General features: G+C 38.6%; 1 protein-coding gene across 3 annotated transcripts in view; it reads left to right on the top strand.

Moving 5' to 3' along the window:
- The first annotated feature begins 300 nt into the window (after positions 1–300).
- Positions 301–24,310, top strand: part of LOC115215092 (ubiquitin-conjugating enzyme E2 E1) — a 31,154-nt gene continuing 7,144 nt past the window's right edge. The window contains exons 1-3 of one of the 3 annotated variants that reach the window (XM_029784257.2): positions 301–349; positions 3,663–4,007; positions 20,531–20,581. In XM_029784257.2, the coding sequence (XP_029640117.1) occupies positions 3,739–4,007; positions 20,531–20,581 (320 nt within the window). In that variant the 5' untranslated portion in view covers positions 301–349; positions 3,663–3,738. Of the gene's footprint in view, positions 350–2,456; positions 2,951–3,359; positions 3,430–3,662; positions 4,008–20,530; positions 20,582–24,310 lie in introns of those variants that run through there. The other 2 variants (XM_029784256.2, XM_036505574.1) reach the window with 2 other exon arrangements.

Below are 24,310 nucleotides of genomic sequence, written 5' to 3'. Positions count from 1 at the left end.
AGCTGTTGATTGTTGTGTGAGTCAATAGACATTATATTTAATCGACAATAAATTAAACAGATTTCTTAGTAATCAATGACACTCCCGAGGCATACTTTATTCATTGAAAGCTTAATCTTACAATAGAGAGGTGTGTACAATTTTTCTTTTTACTCTTTCTCTCCCACTCATACTCTCTCTCTCTCTCTCTGACTTTTTCGTTTTCCACATGAAACGGAAAATAAGGCTGAAGAAGAAATGCCTGTCGCAAAATGTGTTTCGTAAAAGATGGAAGTCTATAGCAAGTATGTTGCGAGTGAAAGAACCTGTTTAAACGAGAATATAAAAAGGAGAAAGCAAAGTCTTCAGTGTGAGTATGTGGTTTTTGGGGTCGACCGCGTCCTCCACTTCATTTTTTTTTAATCACTCATTCTCATTTTATTGTATATATTTTAATTGTTTGTTTATTCATACGTTTCGTCTCATTCGATACCCTGACCCCAACGTTTGTTTTGTCTGTCCCCGTATCGTCCCCTCTTTTTCTCAACCTTATGGTGAATAAAGAAATTCTCTCTCTCTCTCTGAATACAGTGGGGACGCAAGTGCTTTACTTATCTCTTCGGTATATTATAGAGATAAGTGGCGTCTACAGTAAACCGGAACAAAGCAATATCTTTGAAATTCCCGCACGAGTGGTTCAAAAGTAAACAATCCATACATTAAGTTCGCAGTGAGAATGAAAAGTAGCAGTATAAAAATTGTTATAAATGAATACTTTAATAAAGAGCATATCTACACAAGTGCGCCCCCATCGACTTTGTTTCCTCATAAAATCCAGAAAAATTAATATATTCTACTGAAATTTTGTACAAATACGCTTCAGATTGTGTAGAATTCGAGTCGCTTTGTTTCCTTATAACTTTCAGAAAAATGGGTACCTTTTTAATGAAATTTTCTACAAATACTTTTCAAAGGGTGTAGATTACGGTTATATCGGAATTTAATACGAAAAAAAACAAACAAACAAAAACGAACATAATCATATACTTCACTACTTTTTCGAAATTTCAAGTTTCCTTTGTATTTTGTCAACAACATTTTCTAGCGATGTCATATCAATGTGTCACTGTTATTTATAAGAAAAAAGATACCCTGTGGCCATAAACTGAGGGTTCACTCGTAAACAGCGCTGGATAACAAAACCGTTCGGCAGATATTGTATTCACCTCAATAGACGTCATTGATTAGTTGAAATTGCCGAAATGCAAGAAATTAAACAACAAATAGCTTACAAACTACAGAATTTTCTCAAGAAAGCCAAGAGAAAAAGATGTTTTATGTAACACACTACCAGTATACGAAGTTTAAAAGTGTTTGGTTACAAAGACATTATTTTAAAAATCTGCCGGTCAAAGTGAAAAGATCCTAAAATATTTTTGGCGTTATTTAATTGGTATTAAGGATCTTTTCGGTTTGAACGGCATTTTTTAACATAATTTCTAGGTAACTAAAAAATTTTAAACTTCGTATACTGGTAGAATGTGTTTATAAAACATCTTTTTCTTTTGGCTTTATTGAGAAAATTCTATTGTTTGTAAGATATTTGTTATTTTTTCTTCAATTTCTGCAATTTCAACCAATCAATGACGTGTATTGAGGTAAAACAACATTCTGTGCCGTATGAATATGTCCCTCGTTTAAGAAACAGATTGGGTTTATTTACATTTGTGAAGATAAAAAGACACCCTTCCCCCCACCCCTAACCCTAAAACAGATTGAAATGCAATAGATCGATACTAGGGTCATAATTATGGGGCTGTGTGGTAAGTAGCTTGCTTACCAACCACATGGTTCCGGGTTCAGTTCCACTGCGTGGTACCTTGGGCAAGTGTCTTCTACTATAGCCCCGGGCCGACCAAAGCCTTGAGTGGATTTGGTAGACGGAAACTGAAAGAAGCCCGTCGTATATATGTATATATATATATGTGTGTGTGTGTTTGTCCCTCAACATCACTTGACAACCGATGCTGGTGTGTTTACGTCCCCGTAACTTAGCGGTTCGGCAAAAGACACCGATAGAATAAGTACTAGGCTTACAAAGAATAAGACCTGGGGTCGATTTGCTCGACTAAAGGCGGTGCTCCAGCATGGCCGCAGTCAAATGACTGAAACAAGTAAAAGAGAGTAATTTCATATGACACCGCTAGAAAAAAACTGCCGTTCAAACCGAAAAGATCCCAAACTTTTATATTTAACAAAACATTAAACTAATTCTGTAAGAATATATTCTCAGCTACTTAAGATAAACGATATGTGAGTGCAAGCCAAATCAAACAAAGCGATCTCCCGTTAACTCAACGTTTATCTTTATGAAACCGGAGGATGTTTCGTCAAACGGTCACTTTTCGATCTGTCACACTTCCAAACACTGATGCTGCAGTGAAGGCGAACAAGGCTGGAGAAACAAGGAAAATAATTTAACAAAATAAATAGCACAAATTGAAATATTTTAATTCATATAAAATATTTCTAATTATTAAGAATAGAAAATTTATTAGTGAGAAAAAAAGTACGGATGTATTTTGATAAAAGCCAACAATGAAGCTTATATACTCCGTTACAAGAAGTCTACGCTACTAGAGAGCATCGTTGCTGTTGATTTTGCCTCCCGCTGCAAGTTTGTCTTTGATTTGTGGATAAGGATGCCAGACATCGATCCAGCATTTGAAAATGAATGAAACAGTTGATAATATTGATTATAGAATTCATAACTATTGGTTTCTATTCGATAATCAGTTATAGAGTTAGTTTTTGGTTAATTGGTCGACAAATAAACAAACTGGACAGAGTGACGACGTAAGAGCCGTGTTCTCAATTGGCAAAGCTGCACGCTTTTGAATCGGTTTTTCTCTTTTGGTGTGGAATTTACCAAAATATCTCTTTCAGGATCTTGTTTATCCAGAGTTTGCAGGTACAGTCGTTATCATTTCTATTACACTCCACTCTAACTTTGCGTTCTTTTTTGTCAAATAAAGTGATTCACTAAGTGTGCTTTTTTGCTCTCTTTGTTGTTGATATGATGAATAAAAAGAAAAAAAAAAAAAAAATACATCTCGTCTCCATCCAAGTCTTTTTATCATCGTGCTGAACTGATCTTTTAATTTTGGTCTTGAAAATCGCTACATGTGTACTCTAAATTCTAGTGTTTTTATATGATGGAGCCTTAAATTCGAAAATCGTAACGAGAATTTAATTCAGGTTTACTCCAGAAACAAATTTCTAAACCTTGTTGCATGTGGGGGATAAATGGGATGTTGTAGCTTTCATGCCTTTCCCAAAGCCTTTAGCGACAGAAATAAAATGAAGTGAAATGTATTTCCGGTTGGAGACATTTGCGTCGTTGATACTCTTCAAAAAAAAGATGTCACAACTGCCTTCTAAGTATTCCAGGTATCTTCTCTGTATAAAACAGTTATCAGACAACTTGAATAATATCTACTTTTATATCTGTTTAGTAAGCAATTAATATTTTAAATCTATCAATATTCTTTTGTAATTTTTTAATATATACTAAATAGTTTAGCATAAAAATAAATAGTCAGCATGTATGGACGGCAGTTTCCGTCTCTCTGAAAGGATATCTTGATTTGTGAATTGACTGTTTGTTGTTATCTCTCTACCAGGTTGGAGGTGCCTTTGTTTTCCCCCCTCCCCGTTGTGTTGTTGTGGTGTGCACGGTCTACCAACAACAATAAGTTGATGAAGATGTCTAGTGATCGAGGAGGGGCCAGTACCAGCGGTCCGAGCCGCAGCGGTCATGGCGGCGGCGGCGGCGGTCGTGGAAGAAGACTAACAACGACAACAACACCACCACCAACAACAACGTCGTCTGTACGTGGTGGTGCTGTCGCTACTAGTGATGGTGCTACCTTAGATGACGGTACTGCCAGTACAAGTAACGACTCTCCAGCCATACCTCGAGGGCCTGCCTCTAAAAACATGAAGGCCATGAGTACCAGCCTGAAACGGTAAGCAACCTACCTACCTTACCTACCTACCCTACCTATCTACCTTACCCACCTACCTTACTCCCTCCCTCCCTCTCTACCTATTCGTTCACTACCCACCTATCTCCAATTCTCCCTCTCTCCATCCCTTCCTCCAAGGTGCACACCTTTGCTTTTTCATCTGAGTAAAAGTGATAAAACAACCTCATGCTTCATTATTTGCATATAAGGTTGTTGAGAAATTGAAACTGGGCATTAATAACACTTTACATCATGCAATATCTATCTACACACACACACACACACACACACATTGTTACAATGTGCTCTGCAGACATGATAAATAACCAGAAAAATTAAAACTCAATATAGTCCTTCACAGTAGACACTGAAAATCCACATATACAATATTGCATATACTGCACAATAGGCTACAAGGAAAGAACAGAGCAAAACACATTTGAAAGAATAATGATACACAATATCAGTGATATTTGGAAGACATAATTTCTACTCCGATTTCAATAATCATATAGTGATTACAAAATCCAAATCCACTTTTATATGCAAAATACACATACCCACACACACATACATACACACAGACATGTACATATATATATATATGTACCGGAGTAAACACATAAATGTGAAACAAGGTGGAAAAAAGAGTACTCAAATACCAGTGGTAGAGTAATATGCTTTAATTAAAGCAGCAGAAAATTCAACAAAACCTGTTACTCTGAGTTTCACGTTGCCGTTCATCGGACCAAAAACTGTTCGATGAACGGCAACGTGAAACTCAGTGTAACAGGTTTTGTTGAATTTTCTGCTGCTTTAAATAAAGCATATATATATATATATATATACATATATATATATATATACATGTGTGTGTATTTTGCCACATGTATGTGCTGGCATGGCTGTGTGGTGTGCTTCCCAACCACATGCTTTCTAGTTCAGTCCAATCTGTAGCACCTTGGACAGGTGACTTCCACTATAACCTTGGGCCAGCCAAAGCCTTGTGAGTGGGTTTAGTAGAATGAAGAAACCTGTCGTGTATGGGTGTGTGTGATTGTGTCTCTGCCTTGATATCATGTGGCAATTGTAAACAAGTGTCACCATAATACAAGATGTGTCATTCATTTCCCATCTTCCACTCAGAAGATGTCTGATCATGAGGAAATGTTATCTTACTTGGAAAAGCATGGGTTGGCAATGTAAAAGACATTCAGCTACAAAAAAAAATCTGCCCCAATAAGTTCTTTCCAACTCATGTGAGCACGGAAAAGAGGATATTAAAATGATGTGTGTGTGTGTGTGTTTATATACACATACAGGGTATTTGGGCTAAATTTGACAGTTTGTATGAAAAGTAAAGAAAACACAATATCTCATCAAAAAATAAAAGCATTTTTAAAAAATCAAAAGAAATATCATTTGGATTACGGTTGGAAGATAACAGTTTACTCAAAGTAACTGCCCCAGCTTCCACCATAGCCTCAAGGTAGCTATGGAATCTGGTGCATGCATTTCTCACTGTGTCCCTTTGAGCATCTCCTTGATGTTGCCCCTCCCCACCAGCTTGGCCTAGGTGTTGTAAGCAGAACAATTGGTGTCTTTCTCAACTGCACCTCACATATAGTAATCCATGGGAATACAATCAGGGGAATTAAAGGGCCAGAAATTGGGGTCAGTGAAGTCATAGAAATTCCCTGACAACCACTTCTGACTCTTCCTGGAAGTATGGCAAAGATCTGAATCCTACTGCCACCAGCTCTGTTGCGTGATTAACCTCGTCCCATCAATCAAAATTCATAATCTACGCACCTTTTATTCGTAGCTATATTTTACTTTATTCTATCTGAAGTTCAATTTTTCATGTTATCCGAAAGAACATCTTAAAAAGTACAAGTTAAAAATTTATTAAGGTCCATTACAAATAGTTTAATTCCCATTCAACATCTTAACCAAAGTATATAGATGACTCATCTATGTTCTTTGATCTTGACATGGGACCCCTCAACCATGGAGGCGCTCTGTGACCGCAGAGGTTGCAGGGGCTTAGCAACGGCCCTGGCTTCCACACATGGCCTTCTGGAGCAACCCTCTCCAGCTTGGGTTTGACCATAGGCAACAACAGTTTCACATAGTTGTCTGAATTGAGCCTAAGGCCCTTTCAAAAGTGCTGGGTGGAATGACATCACCCTCACTGTAGACACATGGCTTTTAGTCCTCCATGTGAGCAAACTTTTTCTCAGTCACAACCTTAGTTATTATGCTCTCCAATCCTGTTGGCTATTCAGCAATACATCTAGTTGTTCCTGAAAAAAAAATGGAACCATAAAAAAATTGTCAAATTTAACCTGAACACCCTGTGTGTATATGTAAGTATGCGTATATATGCATGAATATATGTGTGTGTATGCATAAATATGCATATATATATATGTATATGTGTGTGTAATTATATATGTGTCTGTGTGTGTACATTAGATGTTGTCATGATAGTGAAATTAGGAATAACTATTATAATGATGTTAATCACAATATAGTTAAATGTATAATAATAATAGTAACAATAATGTCGATAATATTAACTGTTGTATTGACTACATAGATTTTCCTACAATAATAATTATACTCATTCTATTTATGTAACATTTAGCAGTTCAAGCGGCCGAATCAGGCCCAAATATTCTACCTGTTTTCTGTTCAGTCTCTCTCCCACCCTGAAAATAGACAGTCGCATCATTGACATCTCATAGCTACAAGGTGATGCACGATTAATTGAAAACAATGTGGATAAGTAAACATTACATTTGACAAAGTAATCTGAATGTTAAAGGGGTAAAGGGGCCTTCAAAACTCTATTCTTTGAAGTTACATGAGGTTTTAGTATTAACTCTCTGATGGTCTGGGCTAGATACAGAGCTGTACACATTGTTCTCCCTGTAACTTACCTTCTTTCAAGGTTTCAAGTCTTATCTGCTGGGAAAATAACTGTAGTTTTGAATTTCTTTTAGCCTGTTTTCCACTTCTTTGCCAGTGTTTAATTGTACCTGCTAATGGTTACTACTTTAAGTGATTGATGATTCTTTGACGATGCTCTACCTATACTTTTCTTACCTTTAAACCCATAATCTTTGATGGTACCTGTCTGATTTATGCCTTATATCCACTCTTCCCTTGATTCTTCAATAGTGCCATCCCATTTTCTTTTCTCTCTTTAACCCTTTCGTTACTGAATTTATTTTGAGATGCTCTGTGTTTCTTTCAGTTATTTTAACCCTTTAGTATTTAAACCGGCCATATCCGGCCAAAAGTATTCGGCCTGTTCTATGTTCAAACTGGCCAGATCTGGTCTCTCATACCAACCCTACAATATCATTTTAAAAATTAACAGCTACCTCATCTTTGAGTATGGCTTCAAAAATCATATATTATGTACTGAATTCTAGATTCTTTGTATGCATTTTGCATGTGTGTGTGTGTGCACACACAAGCACATGCATGCATATGCACACTTGCAATCACACACACACATACACACACGCCTTTTCAACCTGTTTCAGTCATTGGATTGCAGCCATGCGAGGTCACTATCTTGAACTATTTCAGTTGAACGAATTGACCTTAGTGCTTTTCTTATAAATCTCGGATACTGAACTAAGTTGCAGGGACATAAACAAACAGACATCAGTTTTACAAGTGGTGGTGTGTGGAAAGAATCACACAAACAAATACAAACACATCATCATCATCATCATCATCGTTTAACGTCTGTTCTCCATGCTAGCATGGGTTGGACGGTTCGACCGGGGATCTGGGAAGCCAGAAGGCTGCACCAGGCTCCAGTCTTATCTGGCAATGTTTCTACAGCTGGATGCCCTTCCTAACGCCAACCACTCCGTGAGTGTAGTGGGTGCTTTTTACATGCCACAGGCACAAGTGCCAGGCGAGGCTGGCAACGGCCACGGTCGGATTGGTGCAATTTACGTGCCACCGGCACGGAAGCCAGTCGAGGCAGCGCTGGCATCGGCCACGATTCGGATAGTGCTTTTTACGTACCACCAGTCCAGGGGTCCTGGCATCTGCCGGGTGCCAGTCATAGGATTGGTTCGATTTCGATTTCACTTGCCCCAACATGTCTTCGCAAGCAAGGGGGTTGGCATGGGTGCCTGTCGTCGGATGAGGTTCGATATCGACTTCGCTTGCCTCAACAGGTCTTTGTGTCCAAGGAGGAAAGGCATGCATAAGTGGGCTGGGCTCACTTGTCCTGCCTGGTCTTCTCACATACAGCATATTTCCAAAGGTCTCGGTCGCTGGTCATTTCCTCAGTGAGGCCTAAAGTTCGAAGGTCGTGCTTCACCACCTCGTCCCATGTTTTCCTGGGTTTACCTCTTCCAGGGGTTCCCTCAACTGCTAGGGATTGGCACTTTCTCACACACCTATCTTCATTCATTCTCGCCACATGACCATACCAGCGCAATCGTCTATATATATATATATGTGTGTGTGTGTGTGTGTGTATATGTACAAAATATGGGGATTTAGTCCACAGGTGATCTAAATGACTAGGTACACTAGATAAGTGCTAGCCCTGGTAATATGTGTGTGTGTGTGTGTGTATGTATATATATATATATATATATATGTATGTATATGCATATTAATGTATATTCTTTCATTCTTTTATTTGTTTCAGTCATTTGACTATGGCCATGCTGGAGCACCACCTTTAGTCAAACAAATCAACCTCAGCACTTATTCTTCATAATCCTAGTACTTATACTATCAGTCTCTTATGCCAAACTACTAAGTTGTTGGGGCCAGTCAAGGCAGTGCTGGCATCGACCACGTACGGATGGTGCTTTTTACATGCCACCGGCACAGGTGCCAGGGTAGGCTGGCAACGGTCACAACTAGTGTGCTTTTTACATGCAACCGGCACAGAAGCCAGTCAAGGTGATGCTGGCATTGGCCACGTATGGATGGTGCATTTTACGTGCCTCCGGCACAAGTATCACAGCTGCAGTTTCCATTTGATTTTTTGATGTTGATGGTGATGTACTTGACTCAATAGGTATCAACAAGCACAGCAGGTCGCCATACAATCCAATGTAAGTACAGCAGGCCGTCCTGCGATCCAAGGCACTTTGGAAGGGCTGAGGCTTCTATGTGAAGCTGGTGCAGGAAACAGCCATGAACTCACGTTATTTGTTGGGTCTTCACAGTCACAGCATATCTCCAGAGGTCTCTGTCTTTCTTCATTGCCTTTGTGAGACACAGCATTTGAAGGTCATGCTTGACCACCTCATCCCATGTCTTCCTGGGTCTACCTCTACCCTGGATTCCTTCAACTGTTTCGGAGTGACACTTCTTCACACATCTTTCCTCATCCATCCGTAGTACATGACCATACCAGCGCAGACGTCTCTCTTGCACGCCACATCCAATGCTTCTTATGTCCAGCATTTTTCTCAGGGAACTTACACTTTGTCGTGTATGCACACTGACATTATACATCCAGCGGATCATGCTAGCTTCATTTCTTTCAAGCCTACGCATGTCCTCTGCAGTCACAGTCCATGTTTCTCTACCGTGAAGCATGGCAGTTCACACACATGCGTCGTACAATCTGCCTTTCACTCTGATTGAAAGATCCTTTGTCACCAGTAGGGGTAGGAGCTTTCTAAACTTTACCCAGGCTATTCTTATTCTAGTGGTAACACTCTGAGCATCCACTCCCACTACTAACTTGGTCACCTAGGTAGCGGAAACTATCAACTACTTCTAGTTTCTCCCCCAGGAGTGTAATAGAATCTGTTTTCTGAGTATCAATGTTGTCTATTGCCCCTGTGCATCTGCCACTCACGAAAGCTATCTTCTTGGTTAATTTTCCTTTGATGTTGCCGCACCTCTTATGTGTCCATAGCTTACACTGGGTACATCTTATGGAGTTTCTACCTACACCTTTTCTACAGATCAAGCAGGGCCACCTATGTTTGGTAGACGGAAACTGAAAGAAGCCCGTCATATATATATATATATATATATATATTTATGTTTGTGCCTGTTTTGTGTCTCCTCACCCTTGCTTGACAACCAATGTTGGTGTGGTTATGCCCCCACAACTTAGTGGTTCGGCATAAGAGACTGATAGTATAAGTACTAGGATTATGAAGAATAAGTGCTGGGGTTGATTTGTTTGACTAAAGCTGGTGCTCCAGCATAGCCATAGTCAAATGACTGAAACAAATAAAAGAATGAAAGAATATACATTAATATGCATATACATGCATATATATATATATATCATCATCATCATCGTTTAACGTCCACTTTCCATGCTAGCATTGGTTGGATGATTTGACTGGGGACTGGCGAACCAGATGGCTGCACTAGGCTCCAATCTTTATCTGGCAGAGTTTCTACAGCTGGATGCCTTTCCTTACGCCAACAACTTCGAAAGTGTAGTGAGTGCTTTTCCATGCCACTGGCACAAGGGCCAGTCAGGCAGTACTGGCAACGTCCACATTCATGGTGCTTTTTACATGCCACCTGCACAGGAGCCAGTCCAGCAGCACTGGCAACGACCTCGCTCAAATGTTTTTTCATGTGCCACAGGCACATGTGCCAGTAAGGCAATGCTGGCAACGATCACGCTCAAATGGAGCTTTTTACGTGTCACCGGCACAGAAGCCAGTTAGCCGCTCTGGCAATGATCATGCTCAGATAGTACTCTTAGTGCTCCACTAGCATGGATACCAGTCATCGAATTTGATTTCGATTTCACTTGCCTCAACAGATCTTCGCAAGCAGAGTTTAATATCCAATGAAGGAAAAGGTATGCATAAGTGGGCTGGTTACACCCCTGGCACAGGCCATGAGGTTATGGTCTCATTTGGCTTATCGGGTCTTCTCAAGCACAGCATATTTCCAAAAGATTTGGTCACTAGTCATTGCCTCGGTGAGGCCTAATGTTCGAAGGTCGTGCTTCACCACTTCATCCCAGGTCTTTCTGGGTCTACCTCTTCCACAGGTTCCTTCAACCTCTTGAGTGTGGCACTTTTTCACACAGCTATCCTCATAGAATGGTCTTGCCACATGACCATATTAGTGCAGTTGTCTCTCTTGCACACCACATCTGATGTTTCTTAGGTCCAACTTTTCTTTCAAGGTACTTACACTCTGTCGAGTATGCACACTGACATTACACATTCATTGGATCATACTGGCTTCATTCCTTGTGAGCTTACGCATGTCCTCAGCAGTCATGGCCCATGTTTCACTGCCATGTTACATGGCTGTTCATACACATGCGTCATACAGTCTACCTTTTACTCTGAGCAAGAGGCCCTTTGTCACCAGCAGAGGTAAGAGCTCTCTGAACTTAGCCCAGGCTATTCTTATCCTAGCAGCTACACTTTCAGTGCACCCTCCCTCATTACTGACTTGGTCACCTAGGTAACGGAAGCTAACAACAACTACATCTAGTTTTTCTACCTGGAATGTAGCAGAAGTTGTTCTCTGCACATTTTCAGTGTTTATTGCTCCTGAGCATCTGCCACATACAAAAAATATCTTCCCAGTTAGCCTTCCTTTGATATTGCTGCACCTCTTATGTGTCCATAGCTTACACTGAGTACATCTTATATATTTCCTACCTACGCCTTTTCTACAGATCGATCAGAGCCATCTACCTGAAGGGATTTGTGGTTTGCCTGCCTTCCTACTTATTAGGACTTTGGTTTTAGCTAGGTTGAATCTAAGGCCCTTCGATTCTAATCTTTGTTTCCACACCTGAAACTTCTCTAGTTCTGATAGTGACTCAGCAATTAGAGCAAGGTCATCAGCATAGAGGAGCTCCCAGGGGCATCCTGTCTGGAATTCCTCTGTTATTGCTTGGAGGACTATGACAAATAGGAGGAGGCTAAGGACTGAACCTTGGAGGGCCCCTACCTCTACCCGGAATTCTTCACTGTACTCATTGCCAACCCTCACCTTACTGACAGCGTCCCTCTACATGACTTGCACAGCCATCACTAACCATTCGTCTATCCCTAGTTTTCTCATTGACCACCAGATAAGGGATCGAAGGATCTTGTCAAAGGCTTTCTCCATGTCAACAAAACCCATGTACAGAGGTTTATCTTTGGCTAGGTATTTCTACTGCAGCTGTCTTACCAGAAATATAGCATCAGTGGTGCTTTTCCCTTGCATGAACCCAAACTGCATCTCATCTAAACTGACTCTCTCCTTAATTAGTTGGGCTATGACCCTCTCCGTGGCCTTGATACCTCTGTAATTATTTGTATCTAAAGCGTCACCTTTACCTTTGTAGCAGTTGACTATAGTGCTGCTACACCAGTGATAACTTCGTGTATCACCTGGTTAACTATACGGGTGACTAGGCTTTAGCCATCACTGCCAGATATTTTGAGCATCTCTGCAGTGATTCCTGATGGGCCGGGGGCTTTCCCTGTCTTCATACTCTTAATTGCGTTATCTACCAAGGTACTGTCAACTCGGATAGCTGGTCCCGCCAATGGGTCAACATTCGGCAGACTCTCTTTCTTCCATTCATTTTCTTTATTCAGCAACCTTTCATACGCTCTAAGGAATAGAGTCTTAATCTCTTGAGTCTTTCCCAATAGCTTATATGCTACATAGAGTCTATCTTCTTCGTGTAGCTTTGTTGGATTGCCTCAAGTTCTGAGATTAATTTGACACTGGTTGGTGACTATAGCTGAGAGCAATAGTCAAAGTGGCTTAGGACAAGTGTCCTCCAGAGGACCATCACGGTTTTCTGGTCTCTTGTTCGAAAGGTTCTAAAAATCCATCTGGTCAGCCGCCTACATTTCATTGCCAATTTAGCAACATGCACATGAAAGGTTGCATCATTACTCATGTAAATGCCCAGGTCTCGCACTGATTGTGCCTCTGGGATTGCAATCCCTCCAAGTCCAGTGCATTTATTGGGTATTGCATTTAGTTTTGCATGCTGATAGAAAGCTTGAAACTTTTCAGCCCGCTTGTATATTTCGTCCAGTTCACGTTGCAGGTGCATAGTGTCTTCAGGGTTCTGTATTACCTGTGAAACTTTTGTATCATCTGCATAACTTGTGATCGTGGCTCTCTGTGTGGCTGAGGGCATGTCTGAGAAGGCCATTATGAACAGTAGTGGTCCCAAAACAGTGCCTTGCTGAACACTGCTCACTATTTGCATGTCATTGGAGGTGGCCCCTTTGGCTACTACCACCTGACTTCTATCCTTCAGAAAGTCATGAAGCCATTCTCCCAATTTTCCAACTATGCCAAGATCATTCAGTTTGTGACATATCATTCCATGATTGACTTTATCAAGGGCTGTTGCAAAGTCAAGATAAATCACTTCCACATTTGAGTGGTTGAGCAGTTGTTTCAGCACTCAGTCATTGTGTTGTAAGAGCTGAGTTAGGCAGCTTCTTCCTGGTTGGAAACCACGTTGGGTGTCAGGCAGCAAGTCACTTTCTTCAAGGAAGGCGATTAGTTTTCTTCTGACTATACTTTCCTTGACCTTGCTGATGTGTGAGGTCAGAGAGATAAGGCCAGTTTTGTTTGAGGATCTCTTTCTCAATTTGTTTCCAGTTTGCCTTATGGAAGTTCAAGCTGGAAAGCTTCTGAGAGTTTCTTGTAGGCTGCAGTCCATGCTTTCCTTTGGCCCGTACATGGTCAGCTCTACCATGTTGTGATCCGAGGTAGCGTCGGTGTCACTTTCACATTATGGATGAGATCTATATTATTTGTGAAGCAGAGATCCAGTATGTTTCCTGCCCTGGTTAGTTGGTGTACTGTTTGCTCCATGTACAAAGTGTTGATGAGGTTCAGAAGGGACATCACCTGTCCTTGTTCATATCGTATCATTCCTGGGAGAGAAAGGCCTTCGGGCCATCTGACATTGGGCAGATTTGTTCATAATTTTTACTTTTTACATTCTATTTTTATTTTTATTATAGTACCTTATTAATTTTTTCGTATTTTTATTTGTATTTTTTATTCGTAATTTTTATATGGATTTATTCACATGTTTTTCATTTGAATTTTTTAGCCGGATTTCATATCTGTTTTTATTCCTTAAATTTATAAGGTTCATGAATTTATGTGTTTACTTATTTATACTTATATACTTGGAATAAATTTTGACAAGCATAGTGATATATAAGGGGTATATATTTATAAATGTGGGGAAAGTAGACCTAATGATTGGGAGTGTGTAAACATAATGAGTTTTTGAATGAGACTTTGTGTCTTAACAATACCATACGTACCCTCATGAAACATGTGTAGTCCGTAATAGGGAAAATCTTTGGATTATGAATAGAAATAGTAAGTATAATATTCAATAATTTATGGCTTGGTTGAGTTAATACTTTTCGGAGTTGATGAAGTTGTAGGTGTTTCTATCTCTAACACTATTTTGATATATAAGAATTAATCATTGAGAGCAATTCAATTTAATATTTTTAATTTGAATGTCTCATTTCTGTGGCACTGGAATTGATCTTCCCTAATTATTATAATAATATGTATATATATGTATATCATCATCATCATCATCATCGTTTAACGTCTGTTCTCCATGCTAGCATGGGTTGGACGGTTCGACCGGGGATCTGGGAAGCCAGAAGGCTGCACCAGGCTCCAGTCTTATCTGGCAATGTTTCTACAGCTGGATGCCCTTCCTAACGCCAAAAGCAGCAGAAATTCAACAAAACCTGTTACTCAGAGTTTCACGTTCCCGTTCGTCGGACAGTTTTGTTAAATAAAGCATATTACTCTACCCCTGGTATTTGAGTACTCTTTTTTCCACCTTGTTTCACATTTATGTGTTTACTCCGGTATATATGTATATATATATATATACAGTGGGGGGAAATAAATATTCGTGCATGTCAAAATTCTTTATTTAATTTCTAATGAACATAAATGGGATATACCAATACTATATTTGCATACACATGCATAAACTAAGAATATGCAAAAGAAACTAATAAATTATAGTAACTAAGGAATTTATACTCAATTATAAATATTTAGGGGTGAAAAAGTATTCGTACACAACATAAATAACTGATAATTCTGATTTAATACTTCGTAGCATAACCATTATTCAGTTCCTCTTCAACCAATCTCTTCTTGTAGTTCTTAATCAATGACTCGCATGTTTCTTTAGGAATTTTTTCCCATTCTTCTTGACAAATTTTCTTCAAATCTGCAATGCACGTTGGGGCTCTTGAATGAATTTTAAATTTCAAATAATGCCACAAATTTTCAATGGGGTTCAAGTCAGGTAACAGGCTTGGCCATTCTAATAATTTTATATTGTGATCGACAATCCATTTTTTGGTAGACTTCGTCGTGTGCTTAGGATCGTTATCCTGTTGTAAAACCCACCCTTCACAAAGCTGGAGCTTTTCTACAGAGTCCCATAAATCATTGTTCAAAATATTTTGGTACATCTCTGCATTCATTCTACCATCTATCACATGTAAATTACCAGTACCATTTGCAGAGAAACACCCCCACACCATGATGTTGCCACCCAAACTTTACGGTAGGAATTGTGTTTTTCGGCAAATAGGCGGTACCATCTTTCCTCCGAACATGGCTACGCGAATTTCTTCCAAACAATTCAATTTTCTACTTGTCTGTCCATAGAACATTTTCCCAGAATGTATCAGATTTATCTTTATGTTCATAAACAAATTTTAAACGGGCATCTCTATGCCTTTTAGTCAACAGCAGAGTTTTTCTAGGAGAGTGTGATTTCAGTTCATTCCTATGAAGTTCATTGCTGATTGTTCGTAGTGTAACATTAGTCCATGAAGCTAACAAATCTTCTTGCAACTCCTTTCTGGTGATCATTATGTTTTTTCCGATTCTTTGCTCATTTTTCTTAAAGATCTTGGGGAAATCTTGCGTGGTGCACCGGATCTTATTCTGTTTCTAACAGTTCCTGATTTTTTTATATCCTTGAATAAATGAAGATATGGTAGAAAATGGAATACAAAGGGTCTCTGAAATTTTCCTGTAACTTTTACCTGCTTTCCACTGTTCAATAATTAAGTTTTTCATTGAATTTGTGAGTTCTTTACTTTTCACCATTATTACGATACTACTTTATGTTGTCTCAATGCTGAATGAAGAAGCTAGCGTTTTGACACTTAAAAATGACAACTGATAAGATTATTGGCACAAATGAGAAAGCTTATTCCAATAGAATCCAGGAACAAATTCTGCGGGCCATGTCAACTTTGCAGCTTATATGTGTAGCCCAACTTATGTTGTTGTCCACAGTTACTCCCAAGTCTCTGATGTTGTTAGATGCCATGAGAATTTCACCAGAAGGAAGGGAGTATTGCATCTCATAACAACACGGCAAAATTATTTCACCTCAGTTGGACCCGCCCTCTTCAACATTACACCAGGCAACATCAAAACAGAAACTGACCACACGAAATTTAAGAAGTCTTTGGACAAATTCCTTCAAACAGTCCTGGACAGACCACCCACACCCGGATATGTCTCTGCAAACAATAACTTTCTGCTCAAATGGGCCTTGGTGCCCAAATCCTGAATTGAAAGACTTCGCCAGGTGATGCTATTAAGTTAGACATGGCCTGGGCCAACACTGGCCAAGACCTTTCTAAGTTATGTATGTATATATATATATATGTATATATATAATATATATATATATATATATATATATATAATATATATATATATATGTGTGGTGTGTGTGTGTGTGTGTGTGTGTGTGTATGTGTGTGTGTGTGTATATGTGTGTGTGTGTATATATGTGTGTGTGTGTATATATGTGTGTATATATATGTGTGTGTGTATATATATGTGTGTGTGTGTATATATATGTGTGTGTGTATATATATGTATGTGTGTGTATATATATATATGTATATATATATGCATATATATATATATGTATATATATATGCATATATATATATGTATATATATATATGCATATATATATATGTATATATATATATGTATATATATATGTATATATATATATGTATATCATCATCATCATCATCGTTTAACGTCCGTTTTCCGCGTATATATATATATGTGTATATATATATGTGTGTGTGTATATATGTTTATATATATATATATGTATGTATATATATGTGTATATATATATCATCATCATCATCATCGTTTAACATCCGCTTTCTATGCTAACATGGGTTGGACGATTTGACTGAGTTTCTAGAGCTAGATGCCCTTCCTAACGCCAACCACTCCAAGAGTGTAGTGGGTGCTTTTACGTGCCACGAGGGCCAGTCTGGTGGTACTGGCAACAGCCATGCTGAAATGATACTGTTTATGTGCCACCTGCACACACACACACACACACACACACACATATATATATCTGTAAAATAATATGTGACAATTATTCAATAGCTAAGATAAAACTCTGAGTTTCGGATGCTGAGGTGGAAATCCACAACACCATCTCTTCGGTTATCTGGCCATCTGGTTTTTCAGATGGCCAGATAACCAAAGAGACGGTGTTGTGGATTTCTACCTCGGCATCCAAAATACAGAGTTTTATCTTGGCTACCGAATAATTGTAACGTATTATTTTACAGATAAATTTCCTCTATTTATATAGTATTGAGGTCTCTTTCTTTCTTTTGTTATCTTACCGTTTTTACCAATATATATATATATATATGTACATGTATATATATATATTAGAAATATTGAATTTCTAAATGTCTCATAGAGACAGGAGCGGTGGTGGAGCGATAGAGTGGTTGTATAATGTCAACATAGCGTGACGGTCCCGTAAAGGGAATTACACCACTGCTATATAGCCCTAGGAAGCATCGACGCTTCCTGTCGGCTTTGACACATTTCCTGTGTCCTTATATTTGCAAAGGGGGAGGCAAGCACCCCCACCAGCTAAGACTAGCAACCTGAAGACATGCATGTTTCTGTGTCTTGCCCGTCGTCAGCGCAGAGTAGTGAGTCCCGCTAGCGGTGATACCTGCGAAGCCTCTGCAAATATATATATTTACAGTGAAATCTATTCACTGGTCACCGTAATTAGAAATATTGAATTTCTAAATGTCTCATAGCATAGAAAATGGACGTTAATAGAAGGGTAAAGTTTATTAATTAAATTAATTAATTAATTAATCAAGTAATTAATATATATGTGTGGGTATATATATATATATATAGAGAGAGAGAGAGATTCTTATAGTAGCAGAAAAGGAATTTTAACTCCTATTTCTAAATTCGGTATGTGGTGAAGCAATTAGCTAAACTCTAATTATTAATTAATTGATTAATTAATTAATTTGATTAATAAATTTTACCCTTCTATTATTAATTTAGAATTATAATTTACTCCATGGTAGAATACTGCAGTTTTCTGTGGTATTGCTCGTAGCATACATGTGGGTAAAGAGTTTGAATAGTGTATTCACATTCGGGTCTGTAAATTTTGGAAGTGTTGGTTGGATATCTGTTGCGTGATGACACTCGATTGTGTGCATATTCAGCCCTAGCACTTTCAAATTTTATAAAAAACTGGAAATATTATACTGAAGAGAGAAGTAAGTAAAATTTAAATCGCTTTAATCTCGAAACGCATATATAATTAATCCTGGTCATGTTGATTCATTGTTTTTCTCTTTGCCTTCATAAAAAAGTATCTTTACTGTCATAGAGGTTCTTATAGTAGCAGAAAAGGAATTTTAACTCCTATTTCTAAATTTGGTATGTGGTGAAGCAGTTAGCTGAACCCTAATTATAATTATGTGTATATATGTGTGTGTATATATATATGTGTGTGTATATATATATATATATATATATGCAAAATCAATCAATGTGAGCCCATAATTCATGATGAATCCCTGAAGAGGATGAAAGCACTCTTTCTCCAAATTTTGACTTTTTGTTAAAATGTAAAATTTTACCCCACTATAAACAATCCATATACAGGGTGTGATAGGTAAATTTATAGTTGACCTCACTACCTCCATCCAGTACATTACCTTTATTTTTGTTATCAATAGAGGAATTCATGTGTGATAAGATAACTTGATGTTCCAACTTATTCTTGTTACTATATTTATTCAATTGATGCCTATTAGAACAAGGTTTAAATAAAGAAGTAGTAACCCAGTTGTAGGTATCTACATTATTATTTGTAGTAAGGAACAAATTTTTCAATATACTATGGCTAATAGCAACAATATTGTCTAAGTTAGTGGAATAGGAAAGGTTGATGGTATGTTTATTGAAAATATTCTATATTAACAAGAATGGGTGAAATTATATTCTAAAGCTCTGAAAAATATTTTTGGTTTTTGAGAAATTAAATTTGCTGCATAAGGAAGATCATACCACAATATCTTTCATATATAGTTTATTATTACCATTTTTAGGTTGGGTATTCAAAGTGCTGTTGATGTTAGTGTTGGTATAGTTATGGTATTACCATTTTTAGGTTGGGTATTCAAAGTGCTGTTGATGTTAGTGTTGGTATAGTTATGGTATTTGTCAGGATGTTTCTCCACTCAATCCAATTGGGAATTCTCATGAGATGATTTCTTATTAGAAGGTTTATTCATATTAGAGGTATGTAGGCTATGTAAATCTTTACTTTTTACAACATTCTTAGAATTATTAGACTTCATCATCATCATTGTTTAATGTCCGCCTTTCATGCTGGTATGGATTGGATGGTTTGACAGGAGCCTGCACCAGATTTCTGTGTCTGTTTTGGCATGGTTTTTGCTGCTGGATGCCCTTCCTAACATCAATGATCCAGTAGAGTGGACAGTGCTTTTTATGTAGCATAAGCACAGGCAAGGTCAGTTATGGCAAGGTTTTTACAGCTGGATAATCTTCCAAATGCCAACCACTTTACAGTGTGGACTGGATGCTTTTTATGTGGCATCAGCACTGGCAGGCTCACCAAGTAACTTGCAAGACAAAAATCCTTTGAGAGGGGAGGGGCCATTGATTTTTAGTTGTATGTTTATAGTAGTGTAGTCGTTAGCTTAATTCTTTATTTTGTTTCTGGTTTCATACATTTAATTGTAATCATGTACATTGGTTTTAGTAAGTTATCATTGTCAAGATATATCTTATTTTTTCTTTATATATTCAGGTTTACTTAGTACCTTGACATAGTAAATTGCACACTCTAAAAATTTCCATACAAGCCAACAATTTAGATATTCTAGTTAAAATACCTTTAATAATAAAACTAATTATAGTTTTAGGGTGATTGGAAAGTGTATTGATGTAATTCTTGTTTGTGAAATAGATATAAAAGACTAATATTCAATTCTAATGTGTCAACTAGTGTAAGATTGTTCCCTATTGAAAACAAAAGACCAAAATTCTTTAAAATTTTTCTTAATTTCTTTCTAATTCCTTCTATTTCTAAGTTACTACTGTTGCTAAGTCTGTCCTGAAATCTGAACCTATTTTCTTTATAGCATTCAGAAAGAATTGGCTGAGATAACTCTGGATCCACCACCCAACTGCAGGTAAACTGGAAGCTGTTAAATTTTTTCTTAATTTAAAAAAACTTTGATTCAATAAGAAAAATCCAAAATTAGAACCTGTGTTTTATGAAATAGTATCTGACAGTAAACATCATCCATATTATGTCCATCAGCATGTGATGTTTACTTATAATTGTGATATATTATACATGTGCCCCAGCATGGCCACAGCTCATGAGCTGAAACTAGAATCAATCAATCAATCATACATATGCATGTGTTTGTGTGTGTGTATATGCTCAGACATGACTGTGCAGTGAGAAGTCCCCCCCCAATCACATATTTTCAGGTTCAGTCCCACTGTGTGGTACCTTGGACAAGCATCTTCTATTATAGCCTTAGGTTGACTAAAACCTTGTGAGTGGATTCGGTAGACAGAAAGTGAAAGAAGCCTGGCATATATATATATATATATGTATATTTTCTCCTAAAATATATAAAGGTTTTTCAACTCATCTCTGCTTTGTTAGAAGCTTTCCTTTTCATTTATTATCCTACTTCCATACACACACATGTATATATGTATACATAATGTGTATATATATATATATATATAAAGTTAATCCAAACATGAAAACACAAAGAGAAAACACAACAATGCGAGGACGTGGAACAAATATAGTATTATTGGACGCTCAGGAAGGAAGGGAAGAAGGAGGGTTTAACATTTCGAGCGGAGCTCTTCGTCAGAAACATAGAAGGGAAGACAGAGGGAAAAAAATCGCCAACAGTACACACGCGGTCACATTTTGAATATATATATATTTATCTACCTATTTATCTTGAATAGCTAAAAGTGTCAAAAAAGTGAGAGATGAGAGGATGTCAAGCTGTTAGGGTCACAGCAATAGTAGAATGATAGAGGGTGACAGGGAAGTAGGTAATAAAAGGATATCTATGCATGGATATACATTTTATGTCCATCCATCTACCTGTCTTTTCTTCCTTCCCCTCTTCCTCCCTACCTTATAGGTGTAGCTGTGTGGTAAGGAATTTGCTTCCAACCAAAGGATTCTGGGTTCAGTTGCTCTGTGTGGCACTAAGTATCTTCTACTATAGCCTTGCACTGACCAGAGCTTTGTAAGTAGATTTGGTACATGGAAACTGAAAGGAATCTGTTGTGTATACAGGTAAACACACATTTACACATGTTTTGTTGATGTCAAAAATTTAGAAAGTTTGAAGTAATTCCTTTTAAGGAACAGTGGATCTTGAAGCAAATAGGCTGTAAATAACATCATATAATTTCTAAACTTTTTCTTTCCAAATGGTTTTTAATCCAGTATTTACAAGCTGTTATTTATAGTTTTATTTGCTTTGGGATTCACCATGCCTAAAAAAAGAATGTGTGTGTGTGTGTGTGTGTTGCTGTTCGCTTGCCCTGGCTTCACATGATAGTTTTAAATGAGTGTCAGTGTCATACAAGTGGTGGACTTCATTTCCAATCTTCTACGAAAACACATCTGGCCATGGAGAAATATTACTTTATTTGGAAACAGGCAAGGGTTGACGATAGGAGGGGGGCATCTAGCTGTAAGAAATCCACCTCGACAAATTGCATCTGATCCATACAAGCATAGAAAAGTGGATGTTAAAGTAATGATGATGATGATGATGGTGGTGGTAGTGTGTGTGTGTATAAATATATATACCATAGAAACCATGCCAAAAGCAGACAGCAGAGCCTAGAGCAGCTCGCTCACTTGCCAGCTCTTGTCAAACCATCCAACCCATGCTAGCATAGAAGATGAGTGTTAAATGATGCTGATGGTGATAGATATTTACACACACACACACACACAATATGTGTTACTGTTGAAGTTTTTGTAGTATTTAGCTTCTAAATTTGAAGACTTTTGCAACCAGTGAATGGTGTAATTACGCAACGTTTTAGGCTTAGCATTATCATATAAATACGAAAGATTATTGTGGTGTGTATATATTCATATATATATATATATATATATATATATATCTCATCATCATCATTTAACATCCGTTTTCCATGCTAGCATGGGTTGGACTGTTTTGACTGAGGGCTGGCAACCAGATGGCTGCACCAGGCTCCAGTCTTGATCTGGCAGAATTTCTACAGCTGGAGTGTAGTGGGTGCTTTTTACGTGCCACCTGCACGGGGGCCAGTCAGGCGGTACTGGCAATGACCTCGCTCGAATCTTTTTACACATGCCCACCGGCACAAGTGCCAGTGAAGCGACGTTGGTAACGATCACACTCAAATGGTGTCCTTTTACGTGCCACGGGTACGGAAGCCAGTTGGCTGCTCTGGCAACGATCACACTCAGATGGTATTCTTGGCACCCTACTAGCACAGGCATAAGTGCCAGTAAGGCGACACTGGTAACGATCATACTCGAAAAGCCGCTCTGTCAACGATCACACTCGTATGGTGCTCTTTGCACCCCACTACCACGGATGCCAGTCATCGAAGTGATTTTGATTTTGATTTGATTTGATTTCACTTGCCTCAACAGGTCTTTGCAAGCAAAGTTTAGTGACCAAAGAAGGAAAAGCTACGCATAAGTGGGCTGGTTATGCTCCTGCCATAGGCCACGAGTTATGGTTTCATCTGGCTTGCCGGGTCTTCCCGAGCACAGCATATTTCTAAAGGTCTCGGTTGCTAGTCATTTCCTTGGTGAGGCCTACTGTTCGAAGGTCGTGCTTTACCACTTCATCCCAGGTCTTCCTGGGTCTGCCTCTTCCACAGGTTCCCTCAACGGCTAGGGTGTGGCACTTTTTCACACAACTATCCTCATCCATTCTCACCACATGACCATACCAGCGCAGTTGTCTCTCTTGCACACCACATCTAATGCTTCTTAGGTCCAACTTTTCTCTCAAGGTACTTGCACTCTGTTGAGTATGCACACTGACATTACACATCCATCGGATCATACTGGCTTCATTCCTTGCGAGCTTACGCATGTCCTCAGCACTCATGGCCCATGTTTCACTGCCATGTAGCATGGCTGTTCGTACACATGTATCATACAGTTTACCTTTTACTCTGAACAAGAGGCCCTTTGTCACCAGCAGAGGTAAGAGCTCTCTGAACTTTGCCCAAGCTATTCTTATCCTAGCAGCTACACTTTCAGTGCACCCTCCTCTGCTACTGATTTGGTCACCTAGATAACGGAAGCTATCAACTACTTCTAGTTTTTCTCCCTGGAATGTGGTGGAAGTTGGTCTCTGCGCATTTTCAGTGTTTATCGCTCCCGAGCATCTGCCACATACAAAAACTATCTTCCCAGTTAGCCTTCCTTTGATATTACTGCACCTCTTATGTGTCCATAGCTTACACTGGGTACATCTTATAGAGTTTCTACCTACACCTTAACTACAGATCGAGCAGGGCCATCTACCTGAAGGGATTTTTGGTTTGCCTGCCTTCCTACTTATTAGGACTTTGGTTTTAGCTAGGTTGATTCTAAGGCCCTTCGATTCTAATCCTTGCTTCCACACTTGAAACTGTTCCTCTAGTTCTGATAGCGACTCAGTGATTAGTGCAAGGTCATCAGCATAGAGGAGATCCCAGGGGCATCCTGTCTGGAATTCCTCTGTTATTGCCTGGAGGACTATGATACATAGGAGGGGGCTGAGGACTGAACCCTGGTGGACCCCAACCTCTACCTTGGATTCTTCAGTGTACTCGTTGCCAACCCTTATCTTACTAGCAGCGTCCCTGTACATGGC

This window comes from Octopus sinensis, linkage group LG8 (genome assembly GCF_006345805.1).
Source record: "Octopus sinensis linkage group LG8, ASM634580v1, whole genome shotgun sequence".
Lineage (NCBI taxonomy): Eukaryota > Metazoa > Mollusca > Cephalopoda > Octopoda > Octopodidae > Octopus > Octopus sinensis.
Note: the sequence above shows the minus strand (reverse complement) of the source record. Positions and strands in the feature narration are given on the sequence as shown.